This window comes from Cygnus olor, chromosome 1 (assembly GCF_009769625.2).
Source record: "Cygnus olor isolate bCygOlo1 chromosome 1, bCygOlo1.pri.v2, whole genome shotgun sequence".
In the NCBI taxonomy this organism is placed as follows: Eukaryota; Metazoa; Chordata; class Aves; order Anseriformes; family Anatidae; genus Cygnus; species Cygnus olor.
The window spans coordinates 97,853,071-97,868,728 of record NC_049169.1 but is presented as its reverse complement, the minus strand read 5'-3'; the positions used below and the strand labels follow the sequence as shown (position 1 = coordinate 97,868,728).

General features: G+C 48.3%; 1 protein-coding gene across 2 annotated transcripts in view; it reads right to left on the bottom strand.

Moving 5' to 3' along the window:
- Positions 1–1,195: 1,195 nt before the first annotated feature.
- The window catches only part of VANGL1 (VANGL planar cell polarity protein 1), a 40,780-nt gene continuing 26,317 nt past the window's right edge, over positions 1,196–15,658 (bottom strand). The window contains exons 5-8 of one of the 2 annotated variants that reach the window (XM_040571507.1): positions 12,127–12,260; positions 8,640–8,775; positions 6,371–6,605; positions 1,196–5,575 (exon numbers count right to left, since the gene is read on the bottom strand). In XM_040571507.1, the coding sequence (XP_040427441.1) occupies positions 5,315–5,575; positions 6,371–6,605; positions 8,640–8,775; positions 12,127–12,260 (766 nt within the window). In that variant the 3' untranslated portion in view covers positions 1,196–5,314. The remainder of the gene's footprint in view (positions 5,576–6,370; positions 6,606–8,639; positions 8,776–12,126; positions 12,261–15,658) is intronic. The other variant, XM_040571516.1, reaches the window with a different exon arrangement.

Sequence of the window (15,658 nt, the reverse complement as noted above, 5' to 3'; positions counted from 1 at the left end):
CCCACCACACACACCCTCACCAGCTGTATTTACTCTCCATCATTTGAGATTTCAGGTGTTCAAAGCAGTCACCTACTGGTCCTATTTTGAGAGTGATAAATGAGTTTGCATTTTATTGCGGCAGGGCAGATCAGAAGGGTCTAGGAGGATGGTGACAAAAGACAGCCTCGAAAAGGTAAAACCACATGTTTGTGGGGCCCCTCCCGGGCGCAGCTAAGGAATGCTTGGAGGCCAGAACTACCACCTCTTTTTTTTTTTTTTTTTTTTTTTCATTTTGGTCTGAAAGGATGAGAGGAAGGAGTGGGACAATCAAATCTGGTTTCAGTTTATTTCCAGAATTTTACTGTACAAAATATGCAAAGTGTAAAACAGTTTTATGTTTCAGTTTAAAAACAACAAAAACCCATCCAGCTATAACTTAAGAGAACCCAGCTTGGAACAGAACGACTTACTAGGCTAGACCCACAGTGCATTAATGTCACAGACACCAGGAATTTGCTTAAGTTCACAATTAGAAAAGAACAGAAAGACCATGTACCAACGCAGTTAAAGTCACATATGCAAAGAGGAGGAAAAAAAGAAAAAAAAATGCTGGTTAGTGTCTATTATTAGAAAACCTTGGCAAAACCCATCTTACTATACACAGTTTGTGTAGAAAAAGAGTATTACACAGTGATCCAAAAACGGCGCGGGAAGAGAGTCGCTTCACTCCCCTCTTCCCCAAGACACGATAATGCTGAATCAAAGAAACAGGCACAGAAGAGTGTAAGATCCCTTCACAGGTGGGTCCATGCAGGCGCTGAGCCCCAGCATCCCCGTGTGCAGGCAGGGGATGCTCCCAAGCCCCTTTGGCGCTGGTGCAAGGTGCCCACGGAAGCAGCCGTGGGGAAGGATTGCCCCTCTCGCAGAGCACACCCACAGCGGGGCTGCATTGCAGTACGAGGACGAACCCACAGCCTCTCGGAGGGAAGCAGACAGGCAGCTAAAAGCACTGGTGCTGGAGGGACCTGGTGCAGGAGAAACCCACCAAGATCCACGCCAGCCCCAGGGTAGTCAGAAGCAGCAACTTTTGGTCACCATCTATCTGAGGCGGCAGCCCGAACGCAGAAGGATGCATATTCCTGTAGGAGACTTCAAGGCTCAAAGCCCTTTCTTTTAGCAGAACAGGTTTTTTTTTATCCTTTTTTTTTAAAAAAAAAAAACAGTTTGATCCCAAGAGTGCTTCCTTCTTCACACAATTTAAACACCGAACCACCAAGCCTAGCTTGAGGCTTTAGACATGTATAATGCATACACCTATAAGGGAAAAAGCCACATAGACACACAAGCTGAATGAGAAAACAGACATCTGTACAAATGTCTCATGAACCTCTCACATGGCAGGGCAGAGCTAAGCACAACTGAACAGCCTGGGACCAGACTACAGCATTTTTCCAAAAGACTGCAAGATTTTTGATTTACCATTAAAAAAGGGTAGATTTACAAGTTTTTGTAAGCAAGATGAAATTGGCCTGAGTAGGTTTCCACATTTAGCATAGTATAGATCTTTCCACTTCCCTCAGTAACGAATGTTGGAACAAGCACATCTCAAGCAAGGCTTTTACAAGGTACTTAACGCACGGCCCGTTTTAGAAACTGCTTCTCCCCAGCTTTTGGCACGCTTGGGAACAGTCGATTCCCTAGGCTCTGTGTGGAGCGTCCCAAAGGAAAAGGGGAAAGGCTCCTTGAGGGTTGGGATTTGTTCAGAACTCCCCCAAACTTGTGTCTACTGATGAGATGTCCCCAGGCTCCAAACCATAGCCCAGCACTTCCCACCCCACCTGGCATTTGTTCTTCCTCAACAGGTAGCTCAGAAGAACGCTGCTGGCAGGGCGGAGCGACCAAAGCTGCCGGCAGAAAGACTTCAGAGGCAGCAGAACGCCAGAGGCTGAAATTGCATCTGCCTCTCTCTCCAAGGCCCCTCTCAAAGAGGAATGGAGCTGGAGACCTGGGGCAGCCCCACAGACCCTACACAAGGACAGCTGCAGGCACGAGGCAACGAGGAGCGAACAGATGTGCCTACAACCTTCACCCACCTCTAGTTACAGGATGGACAGGGTATTAAGGGCCTAACATCCATCCCCACAATCCCAGAAGCTGCAAGAAATCCTAGTTTTTCACTCTTTATCCATGAAAGAGAGAGTCAGCCTTTGTGGAAACCCACAGCCATTTCCATCTGCTCTGAGGCAGCGGAAAGTCTTAGTTGCATCTGATTTTTGGAAGATCTCAGCACGGTTTTGGATTTAGGCTGTAACAAATCTGAGTCTTTAAACTGTCTGAGCAGCATTCTCAAGAGTCACAGGAAAAACAACACGGAAGAGAGAAGCGGGGCAACACCTCTCCTGGCTAGGCAACACGGCACCTTATTGAATGGTCTGGCTGTCAGTGAAAGATGTCCAGCTTAAGGTTCTTTTACATCAACTTCACCACAAACAGGGTCTCACAAACGACCTGATTTCTAAAAATCAATTCCCAGTCAGATACAAGCGTACAGGCTGGGACAGAGGAGGGAGCAGGACGTGCAAGGAGATGGTGCAGGATAGGAGAGGCGTTCAGAGGGAAACAGCCTGCGTTTGGCTGGCAAACCCCACAGGCCTTATTTACGCTCAGCTCTTGGCAAGCTCTACAGAAGTAAGGACTGCAGGATTTGGATCAGAGCTTCGTTCCCTGTGACTCGATTCTTACTCATTAGCTGGCTATAAACAGAGTTAAACAAACCAGTCTGCTCTCACTGCTCAGTATTTTTATAAAGAGCCTGAGTTCCTGCAGACTTCACAGATCCATCTGTGGATCTTGAAGCACTTCACGAGTTGAGTTTAGCCTCACAACATCCCAGTGAGGTAGGTATGATCATGGTCCCTTGATTTTGCATGGGGAAGGGAAATAAGCCCCCAGACAGAAATCCAGAGAAATAAAATATTTAAAAAATTTAGGAATACCCAGGAGTCCAGATTCCTTGTAGCACGTCCTCACCCCCTAACAGGCTGCAATTCTAGAGCAAGCAGACCGTTTGAGAGGTGAAGTTCCCTCCTTCTGATTTTAATCAGCCAAAGCATTCACACCGACACCAGGAAGAGCGTTTAATGCAGGAGCTGGCCCCTGCTGACAGTGTCCTTTGCAGTGATAGACAGAGAAGGCAGCACCGAACCACGGCGTGCAGAGCGAGCACACACCGCTTCCGTCTGGTTCTCCGTGCGCTTAAGGATTCAATGCAATTAAGGATTAAGACATGAGTTTCCTGAGCAGATACCGTCAGACAACCCCCTTGCGGGGGAGGGAGAAGGGGTGGTGGAGGAAATCCTAGGAAAGGAAAGTTTTACAAAGAATTGCCTGAATCGAGGTGCTCCCATTTTCACGGCACGCCCAAGCCCCCAGCACGGTGGTTCTTGTTCTGGCTGCGTGCAGACGAGCCAATTCAGCCACAGGCAGTAGCCTGAACACAAGCAGAAGTGCTCCACAGTTTCCCAAGCTACTCCCAGTCTCTCCCACCCTGCCTGGTTACGCACATCTTAAAAGCCAGATATGTACATCTTTAGGAGAGCTATATGTGAGATACTATACACCCCCCCACTTTTGAAAGTGATGGACCCTCGCAGTGAAAGGCACTGGTTTTGTACCTCACCAACACGGGGCCCTTTGCATTAAGACATCTACATGGAAGGCAGGTCAGCTCCTGCTAGATACAGATATTTGCAAGGCAAAAGGCTGGGCAGGGTGAACTGAGCGTTTCCACTCACACAGGTGAATCCATCACCACAGGGCTGGGAGGCTCTAGGAGGGACCTGGCTGAAGGGCAATGCTTTATGCCAGCAATCAGACGCTGGCTTAAGCTCATCTTTAAGAGGAAAACTTTCAAAACCCCATAAAACTCAGATGACAAAAGTCACACAGAAAAGCTGCACTGATGGGCAAAGAAGGCTTTCGAAACCAAACTGCAATTTTAGGAGCTACAAGTCTCACAAAAGCAGAGAAACAGCAGGCTGTCCCGCTACTAAGGAGGGACCCCCACGGCAGAGAAAGGCCAAGAAAGGTAGGCAGGTTTTCAACATTCAGACAGAGTTTGGTATTTTTCAGCTACAGCTGAAGGTGGGGAAAGAAGGACATGTTGCAGCGTTTGTAGATCGCAGCAGTTCTTCAGAGCAAGGGGAGTCGGCAGAGGCCAGCCCTTCCCTGGCTCCCCTCCTCGAGGAGGGAAGTGCTTTTGCCTGTCTGTCCTCCAGACGCACTTGAAGCCCCTGGAGAGCAAGGGACACATTCCTGTACACGCTCCCTTTCCCCTCCAAGGGGCTGCCAGGCATAGGGGTGGTCTGTGATGTATCTGAGAAGGAGCTGGCTACTTACCTACTTTGCCCCGGTGCAAACGTGCAAACCCTGCAGGTGTGAGAGGAAAAAGTGGTAAGGCAGACCCCGAGGGGACCGTGACTGGAGAAACACGTTTAGAAAGGCAGGCAAAAAGGGACAGAAATGGGGAGCCTTGGGAGGGCCCGACAAAGGAGGGGGTAAGCAGGAGGGATGGAGCAGCTGATAGAGAGAGAGAAAAAGGGAGCTGTGTCACGCAGACCAGTTTCACTAACAAGCACCGCTAAAAATTTTTTTTTTGAAGAGCTGCAAGATAGGCTGATCCAGTTCGAGACAAGCAACTTCACAGAGACTGAGAAACAGGCAGCAAAACCATCCCACTATGCTCACACAGGTCCAGCACTGATAAGAGGGCACATGGAGAACAGGAGGAAAAAAAAACAACAGAAGTTTGTCTTAAGGTTGTGTGGCTGACAGAAGAAAAACCTCTCACACCCAGTCTTTGATACCCTCTCCTTCCTAAGTGAAAAGGAACTGCAAATACCACTTATACAAGCAGATCTCTATGGTGGAGAGGTGAGCAGCGTATTCTCAGAAATAGCTACAGGTAGCAGAGACACAGGAGCACGCACGCGCACACGGTGTAAGGCAGCATTCCAACAAAAATACAGACGTTGCAATTGTGCAGAGAAAGAGAGCGTGAGATTTACAACATGCCTGGAAAGGGGGGGAAAAAAATAAAAAAATCTGTTCTGTCTCCAAGGCTGAGCTAACCGAGCCAAGTCACCCTGTTGCCTCTTAAGATATTTCTTTCTAGATAAGATATCCCAGCTCCCCCCACCCCTTTCCAAATAAAGTGCAGATGGTCAAATATTACTGGTCCATCATCTGCCAGTTTCAGTCAGCATTGGGGAAATTAAACCCAAAAGCACAATATTGAAAAAAAAATCCCCAAACAACCCACCCTCGAAATCCCTTAGACTGAAGTCTCGGACTGTAAGCGAAGGACAAATTTATGAGACTTAGGGTCTATGAACTCTTCTGAGAGTTTGATGAAGGGGATTTTCTTCACATTAGCAACAAGGCTGAAGTCCAAGCACTTGAGGACAAAAACAATCCCGTCTTGCAACCCGCTTGTGACCGCTTCCTCGCTAACGAGCGTCCACTGCTTGGAGAACCAGCGATCCCTGTCGTACTGGAGGGTTGGGCCAGGGCTGAGGTAACGCTCCAGGAATGCCTAGCAAGAAAACGAACACATTAGCACCAGGGGAACAGCAGCCCCATGACTCGGTCTGCTTCGACGCTCTCTTTCAGTCGCTATATACAGCTCTGTGTGCTGCAGCTTGCAATGCTGGAAGTTATTTCAGCTCCTGCACTTCAGGAGACATCCTTCCCCTGCTTTTCTACCCTTGGGTTGCGTTCTGCAGGATGGTGGCTGTTTTCAGGAGGGGGAGGCAGAGGGAGGGAGGCAGGACACTGTGGGATCGCGTGACCCCTTTTCCTCATCATTCAGTCTCTTCCTGCACCTGCAGTTCAACAGTCAGTCAGGGCGTGAAGCAACAAACTGACATCTGACCAGGCAGCCCATGAGTTAGAAGCATTGTCAGACAGAGATTTAGGCTATAATTAGAAGCAATCCAAAATGCAGCACTGTGGAGGAGACCCCCCCCAAAAAGTGCTTTTCATGTCGCCAGCTCCACCACAATGCCACCATAAGCCAGCTGGGAAAACTGTCCCTGACTCAGGGCCACTGTCTTGGACACTTCTCTGATACTCCACTGCTGAACAGGATATCAGAACAAACAGCTAATTATCTCACAGGCACTTTCAGCTAATAAGAGACAGAAGGTGCTTTATAGGAAACACCTCTTCCCTTTAAGACCTGATGCAATCTACAGTGTGCTGATTGTATCACTGACAGCAACCATAAAAATCTCCACTCACTTTCCCCAACAACTCCCTGCTCTGTGCACACACAGATGAGCTGTACCTTTATCCCTCCGTCCTGCACCAGCGTTAAAAAACTTGTTACCTTTGGTGTCATGTTATTGGTGATGCAGAAGGACAAGTGTTGCAAGATGCTCTCCATGCTGTGGTACTGCTGCTGGCGGGTGGTGCGAAGGTACTTCTGCAGAGCTCTTGCCATGGAGGGGAAGATTGCCTGGGCTGCTTCTCGGGGGTCCATCATCTCTCCTGGAGCCTTCTGCTGTTCTTCTGCCTGGAGGCGTTTGATATGAGTGAAAGCCTCCTCTACTGCAACCACAAGCCTGCAGAAAGAAAATCAGGACAGCAAAAGTTACAAGAGGAGAGGTAGGATGGGTCTGTGGTTAAGGCAGAGCCTGGGAGTCACGATTTACGAGCTCCTATTCCCACGTCTACCACTGACTCACTGTCTGCCATCAGACAAGTTACATAAAATTGTCTCTGCTGACAATCTGTGAGGTAGACAGCAGCTTTCCTTTCCTTGCTCAAGCCATCCAGAAACTGAGGGTCATAAACCAGGATTAAGACTTTAAAAGCCTGAGTGTTGTACTTGGTTCTGCCAACACAGCATAAACATCAGTTGCACGAACTGAACAAGACACAGCTGCCCTCGCGTTTAACGCGCATCTTTGAAAGCAGCAGTTCCAGCATACAGTGCAGCAGCTTGAAGTCAGGAAGAGGCTGGCCATAAACTAGCATGACCCAGGACACAGAGTGCTCTAAGACTCTCCCTGTGCTCGAAAGCTGTGGTCTGCTCTGATTTACACCAACTGGTACAGTCCTCGTGCTTCTGGGTGACTGCCCTGTAACTCTCCATTGAACGCTAATGAGATCCCCATTTCACTGCTAACACTGCAGCCAAAGACATCTTCTACAAGCCATTCTTGTCTTGGTACAGGTGAGCAAACACCAAGACTGCACCAGAAAAAGGCAAACATACCGAACAATGCTTGCAAGTTAGCCCAATAGAATTTAACAAGCGAGGGACTATGCTGCAGTCAATGAGGAAAAAGAAACAGTAATGGAAAAGCCACCCAACAAAACTCTTTTGCCTCTCTAGACAGCACTTGTTTCACACTGGATTTCCACTCAAGTCACCAATCACTGTCTACAATGCCCCCAGTACCCAATGCATCTTAAAGATGGGAGAAGCTGCCTCATGACAAGCAAAGGTATAGAATGATGCATTCAGACTACATGTGAAGAACACCATGAGGAGCCCTGACCCCTACAAATTTCAATTTTATTTTGGGGAAACTGGAAATCAGTTTCTAATCTCCTCATGTCCTTTTGTTGCAGCTCTGACCTTCCTTCTTTGAAACATCTGGCCTTCTAGTGACTGATGGCTTTCCTCTGACTAAGCAGCTGCTCAAACCAAACTCATCGAGCAAGGGAGATGTGCCCAAGTTAGGACGCTACACTGCACGGTAAGGAAAATTTAAGTTCCTATCACTCCAAGACTGGAAGAGAGCCCAATAGACAGCGGCTAAGGAGCCCAGGTCAGACCAAATCAGGCTATGGGGACACGCTGTGCCAGCACTTTCCCAACAGAATATAAACAAACTGCCAAAAGAAAACACAAAACAAGCCAGCTCCTTCCAGTTACTGCACATTCCTTCCAAACACAGCTCAGTTCAGGGGGGCCTGCCTGTAAGCAACTTCCCTCGAACCATTAGGTGTGTTAACTACAAACTGTCATCAAGCTCCTGAAAAAACAGAGGCACAAACCATCTGCGGTCACCTCACCAAAGCGTTAACTCTGCAGCCTAAGTGTGACTGACAGAAAACATTATTTCCAAAATCAAACACAGCCAGTTCTGGTCACGTCTTCCCCCACCCCGCTCATTTAAAAAGGGCAGCCAAACCGCCTCTTTTTGTTGCCTGTAAGCACAAATATTCTTTCTTACCCTATGAAGAGGCAAGACCAAGTCTGTCCCTGGATTACTTGAGCTGAGATGACAAGCCTAAGCATGGGGGAAATAATGGGACTTCCTACAGCAAGTAACTATGGATTTGTCAAGCACTGGACTGTTCCCTAATCCGTGACATTGCATTAGTTTATCTGGCATAATATACATGAGCTCTGCTTATGTATTTTCTTCAGATAACTCTAGTTGCAAGCTGTCACTGTCCCTTGTGCATCTGGGTTTCATATGCTTGTGTTCTGCAACAGATTTACAGCCAGCCCCAGCCCTTAATCAAAAACTCCCTCCCTCTCAGCAGGCTCAGCCAGCCCAACATAACCAGGCCTCTAATGAACGGGTCAGGCACAGGCTGAGCAGCACCCACGAACAATCCTGGGGAAGGAACAGCCTTACCTCGCCCGACGTTTTTTAACTCGGCGCTCGTGGTCGGCCTCTTCGTAGTAGAGCTCGTTGTGGCTGGAGTCTCTGCGACGGGCAGCGGCTGCGATCATGGCGCGGGACTGCCCTGAGGCGTTGTTACCTGGGCCTTCCGCAGGGGAGGACAAGCAGAAAAGAGACAAGAAAGCGGGCATTACTGTCACAGAAGGCAGCTGGGAAAGAGCAGCACCCCACAGCATCTGCCACAGGTGGTCTGGAGCTCCAGCCTGCCCCAACACTGTCGTCCCAGACAAAGGCTATAAACCCTCCCCCTGCCCTCACGAGCCCTGGCAGAAACCCTGTCGGACAGCATAGGCTTGGAGAGGAGCTTTCCTCCCTGCTCCAAGCACGGCAATGGAGAGGGGTGTTAGTTGGGATGACGGGTCTCACACAAGGGCAGAGGTAAGATGCACATGCCAAGGATGCCACTTACCATCCATTATATATGTTTTCAGTTTGACAGCAAGGGCAGCTGGAACACACCACATTTCAGCAACAAGACAGTGTGAGAGCACAAGAAGCAGGGAGTTGGAAAGAGGAGAAAGACAAACACAAGAACGTCAAGAGACATGGAGATGAATGAACGAAAACCAAACTCCAGGCAGTTACACATGGGGAAGAAAAACAGGATGCAGAAGCAGCAGGATCACCTTTAGACAAAGCACAGAGTTTTTCGGAAGGACAGATATGTCCGAGCAGCAGGCCTGCAACAGGTTAGGCTGAGGTCTACGAGCACAACAGCTCCTCAACGCGTTCAAAGCAGCACCTGCCATCAGAGCTTCTGTTGCTGTTAACAGATCTTGCACAGTTACAGGAACATAGAAGCTGCAAGCTGGGCTCTGCTACACCCCAAGAAATGACAGAGCTGTCTCTACAGGACCTTAACTAGTGACCCTAAAATGCAGTAAAGGCCTAGGAAGCTCTCAGCTCTGGCTGTTTGGGCAGAGAGGAGATAGAAAGGGAGAAAATGATGCCTCTGAAGGGTCTAGCAACCCTTCTGTTAAACAGAGGGGAAAAATGGAAGCCTAAGACTGCCTCCGAACTATCAAGAGCTGCTTTTTCAACTGCTCTGAGAGCCCATTATTACCTGGCAGTGGTTAAGGCCAATCAATTGCACAGACACGCTTAAAATTATTCTGGTCATGCAAGGGCAGCTTTACATTTTTTTTTCCCTAAAAAGCACAAACCACTTTCCAAGAAAGAAGCCTGAACTTCAATAGTGGGAAGGATAAGCATTCAAACAGATGGCTTCTTAAGAATCTAAACACTTTAGACTTTGCTTGACAGCCTTGAAATGGAGGATACAACTCGAGGCAGACACCAGCTCCCAAATTTGGGTTAGAATTATTATATGTTTCATTGACTATGCCTGGTGATGGAAATTCAGGTTTTGAAGGTGAGCCTCCCCACTCTGTATGAGAGAGATTACAGGAACACGATTTTCCTTCCTGGCTGCTACAACATCAAATACCAAAGCTGCCAACAAATTAAGCTCCTTTAATAGCGTTACTGTCTTCACACAGAAGGTGTAAAAGACTGTCAGGATGCCAAGCGAAGCTGCAGCCAGAACTACCCTACACTCTTCTTTGCAAAGTGGATGGGAATCCTTGTAAAGAATATGCCTCTAAGCCTGAGATTTCCACGTCTGCAAAGGCAGAAAGGTTGCACAAGGAACAGCCTAGGGATCCTGTACTGCACCAGAATGAAAAGCACAAGCTTTCAGGTCCTGGCAGGCTCATGAGCTTGACACTGAAGAGGCCTGGCCAGCCATGTCTGGAGCTTGCTGCTAGTTCCTTCTCTTCCAACAGATTTTGTGAGCTAACATCTCCTAAACTACTGACGCTACTGGACTGGCAGTTTTTTCTCAAGGCTTGGGATGTCCCAAGAATCTGTCCTGTCCTGCCGCAGGAACAGACACCCTGCCACCTCTCGAAGAGATGCTGCAATGCAGGAGAAGAGAAGCAAGCTGGTAACCAGAACAGCATGTCCTGCAGCCTGGTTTGAATGGTGTGCAGACACCTTGGGATCTGGCAGCCCTCACTTTCCTCACATGGGGCCTCGCTAATAACAAGCAACTGGAATGCAAGGTTTCATTTTTAGAAAAATGCAGAGCAAGTCGGTTTACTTCCCCTTTCCAACTCAACTTGTTCTTTCCCACCTGCCAGCTTCTTCACTCCAGGCATCAGAGGAGACACAGAAAGCCCAACCCTCCCCCACTCTACTGCTTCCCTTCACCCTTCACCTGCCAGAAATGGGAGATCTCATTGTAAGGATCTAAACCTGCAATTCATTTTATGGACTCTGGAGTACTGCAACGGGCTTGTGGAAACACTGAGAATAAGGCTTTTGAAAATTCTAGAGATACTAAATCAAAAACAAAATGCACAGCGCACTGAAGCCTTGTTGAGGCAAAGGAAAAACCCCAAGACATGTGATTCTGTGTGACAGATATTCTACATATTTTAGTCGCCACATGCCAGATGCAGAGCCACCTTGCCTAGCTAAGTCCCTCCAGTCCATCCTGCTCTAAAAACCTTTCAATACTAATTTATTCTGTGCAGAACTGCTGCACAAGATGTGTCTTACCACATCTTGTCACAGGGCTTCAGCCACACTTCACTGCAAAAGCTGTCCTATGCAACTTCAGCTCTTCCATCAAAGGAGTCTGCACTTCCACGGAGGCTGTGATGGTCGGGCACACCCTGCTTATCAAGACTACCTTTTACTGATGGAGTTCCAGATTGTCAAATAATTAAGTCCAGTTTTCACTGCTTTGAGTGTCCGCATGGATTCACTCAGCCATCCTCCCACACACATCCCTACAGCCCAAGAGCTTGCACCAGGTTTGTAGAACAGCAACGGGGATAGTTACCAGTCTCGGCATTTCCCTGTGAACTGCTCAGCATCACGATGACTCGGAAGCACGGCCAAGCATAAGCCAAGCATAGCTAATTTACTGCTAAGGCTGCAAGCCTGACGAGCATTTCTTTCACTGTCAACTGCTGCTTACATAGTTGCTTCTTCCCGCTTTGGTATGAGCCTCCTTAACTTTCCTGAATGCTGCCTGTAGCAGCCGTGCAGTAAACGACTGGGGAACTGATCTAGGTTAAAAGTTGCGTTTATTGTACTAGCACAACCAAGGAGATGACCCAAGGGTGACAAGAAGCAGAGGCTGCCCAAAACAAGCAGCGGTGCCGAAAAGCGCTGTCAGGACACACAATAATTAAGCCTGACCCAGAACTTGGCTCTTTTCACCTGGCAAAGACAAAAGCCTTATTGTGGGCTAAACACATCTGTAAAGTCATCTGGAACCAGCAAGTTCAGCACTGTTAGGAGAGCTTCCAGCAAAAGACAGGGATTTGGCAAAGCAGGAAGTTGAGAATGTGTGCATAACAAAGCGCATGGCCAGCCCAGCCCTTCCCCATCCCACCCATTTTCGGAGACTACATTTCACCTCACCTACCATCAACATTGTAGACTTTCAGGCCAGCCATGTGCTTGGCTGCACGGGATTTAGAGGCTGTTAACAACGCTGGGTTGTAGACAGGGAAATCTCTGTAGTAATTTTCCAGAACCACCAGTGCAGCTCGCTGGATGCTAGGGGGAAAAAAGAAAAAAAAAGGAGATAAACTCCCCAAATGTAACAAGGTCTTTTATTACCTTTTGAAAAAAAGTTTTATGGAAGAAGAAATAGCCACGTTATTTGGAACAAGGTTGTCACACCCATGGAATTGTGCAACACACAGAATATTAAATACTAGGGCTCTCTCTAGGACCTAAAATTTCATCTGAGATGCAAGCAATTCATATCTAGGACCTAGAATTTCATCTGAGATGCAAGCAATGCCTCTTCCCTCCCCTAAATATGAGGATTATAGCCCTGAACAAGGACAGGGCTTAAAGGGAAGCATCGGGCTGCCTGCAGCATGGCAAAACACAGAGCAGGAGCACTGTAGCTGGCTGGCCCAGATGGAGGGGCCAGCTCTGTATGGATGCTTTTTCCTTTGAGTCATTTCCAGCCGCACCTTGCAGCTCCTCAGATCTCCTCCATCCAAGCTCTGACAAGAGCCCAATCTTCCCAGCTTTCGCAGCAAGATAAGATCGCTGCCTGAGGAGTACAGCTGCCCGAGAATGAATTATCCCAGTATTGCCTGTTAAATCCCTGGCAAGGCTCAGCATCAGGAACAGATTCCCCCCCTTGGAAGGGACACCTCTGCATAAAAGGATGACGGAAGCAAAACAGAAGGCACACCACCAGCAGCAAAGGCCTAACCCAGAGGTATTTTCCTTTGCAAAATCGCAGACATCACCTACTCATGGACCTGGAGCTTGCCAAGCACCCGCATTTAATTTCATTTTGAACCCACAGAAATTATAAGGGAACTTGCCAACATATTTGTTGCCAGTTAATTGTGAAGTTCACACTTACCAACAAAGACTGTCATAAGGAAAGCAACCTGGTATTCTCACACGTTACAACATAGGAAAAAAACAGGAGGAGGATGGTAACGTGGGAAAATAGGCATGAACAAATTAAGACCTAAATTCAATTCTCAGCGCTACCACTGATTCAACGCATGCTCCCACAGGAGCAATTTAATTTTCCCGTGCCTTGTGCTAATATTAACTTCTGCATCACACCCCAGTAATTTAAACATACACACACCCTTCGCCATCCTCACTCTGTAGGTGCCCCTCTCCCATCGATCAGCGAATGAAGTCTAGATGCCAACCCAACTACGAGATTCTGGGAAAGAAGAACAAATCCAGACTTGTTCACTGTGTACCTTCATCATCCACTGTTACGGTACAGCGTCATTTATTTCACTAGCTGTGTGCCTTTAAGATGATGAATTGAGCTTTTGAAGCAAATTCCATCTCTAGGACAGTTTTTTTGGGGTGTGTGTGTCTGTTGCATCCAGCTGGAGCACCTTAAAGGAGCTTTATTTTTCAGGTGCCAGTCCTAAATATCATCTCATATCAGGCTTGTTAAAAGCTATTCCATTCAAGCGCTCGGCTACTGATATGTAATAAAAAGCCACTGTTTAATCAAGGAAATAATCTTCCTTTAACAAAGAACTACAGACTGACAACCCCCACCCACAGCCAGTTTATTTCCCTCTGCCAAGCTTCTGATTTCTACCGTGGATTTGTTGCAGCTCAAAAACAAAGTTTCATAAAAGAAGTCATGTGTCAGCGGCATATATCCCCCCTTCTGACCGCATCCAAACATGACTGAGTTTTTCCATGCCCGCTTCCCAGGAAGAAAGGTAAAACTTAATGGAGATTTGTCTGGAAATAAAACATTTGGAAAACTACGACCAACTAGGAACAAGAAGATAAACCATGAAAACGGTTAAACTCCGCTAGCACACTGCACTCATTTCAGGCAGCACTGGGACTTCAGTCACAGCAGTGGTAAGTGTTTGGGAGGTGGTGCTCTGCCCGACTAGCCCTACTGGGACACGGCACAATGCAGCACAGGAGAGAATGGTGTACCTTAATCCGTACTCATTCTCCCTGGACCCCACAGCGAACGTTATCACCAGGATGCCAGCCTTCCCCACCCACCTCACCACTGCTTCCACTCCCTCCCTACCTTACCTACCCCACTGCTTCAGTGGCACACACGTGTGCACCCAAAACCCAAACACAATCAAGCTTTTACGTTGCAAAAAGCAGCTGTCGTTGCCCTGAAAATTAAAGCCCTGTTATTTTATACTCATGCAAACCCAGTGCAGGCTCAATCCCACGTACACGATATGCCACCCACACGGAGGGGCTGCTCTCTAGAGAGAAATGTAATTGAACATCCTGGTTTCCTAAATTTGTACCAGCCTGTCTCTGGCTCCCATGCAGCCCATCACGGGCACACCAGGTTAGGAGGCCAGCTGGACTGCGACTCTTCAAGCTCTCTTTTAAAGAAGAATTAAAGAGAAGATGCCACGGACGAGAAAATTAGAAGGGTGACCATAATTAGCGAGGGCAGGGCTGAATCAGAGCCTTCTGGGCTGCGTTGCTCAACCTTTTCGCCCACGCGAAGGGGAAGCCTCACCCTGCAGAGCCCCACTCCACGTGGGAGCTGCGAAGCAGCAAGGACCCCAGAAGGGACAGAGATGCCCCCACCACAGTGGAGGGGGACCAAGGGTGCTTGGGTGACATGACAATGGGCATCCTGGGGGCACAGAGGGGTAAGGAAGCTCGTCGCCTCCTGACAAATTCGTCTCTTTGGGACTTTCTGTAGCAGAGCAGACCCCTCGCTGCCTTAGCAAACAAGGTGAAGCGGCTGCAGTGAGCCTCCTCCCCACCCACGCCAGCTCTGCCTGGGATGGAAACTGGCAGCCCTCCCGCAGCCCGCACTCGGAGGCTTTTTCCCTGCAGAAGTGCCTCGGGAGGAGCTCAGCACCACGTCCGTTCGCTGCAGCCATGCAACCCGCGCTTCAGCAAATTCGGACTTCCCGTGCACGCACGGATTCAAAAGAATGGGGAGGGGCGGGAGGAAAAGGAACAGAAAGTTTCAATACTGCACCGTCTGTACAGGGACAGGCAGAGCAAGGGCCCTCCTTATGTCCTGCAAAGGCAGCCCAGTATATTGTAGGAATAGCTACAAAATACAAGAACACACACAAGCGTATCAGGACTTGAAAAGCATTTTCATGCAACAATTCAGACTCCGAAAACCTGTGAGATGACAAAGGACCTCTTGCACAGGCCAGCAGCAGAACAATTTTCCTTGTAGGCAGTTATCAGTGAAGTCCTACATTTTGTTGGTTTGCATTTTGTGCAGTTTGAGGTTGTTTATTATTATTATTATTCTCCTGAAGAAGGCCATGTCACAGCATGCTGCCAGCAGGGAAAGCAAACAAGCAGATCCAGCAGCAGCATAGCGTACCTTGGCGGCATTTGGCAGCAGAGTCCTTAGCAAACAGCAATGAATTCACTTCTGCTGGGTCTCCAGGGAAGCGGAGGAGGGGACTAGGACACAAAAGCAGCAA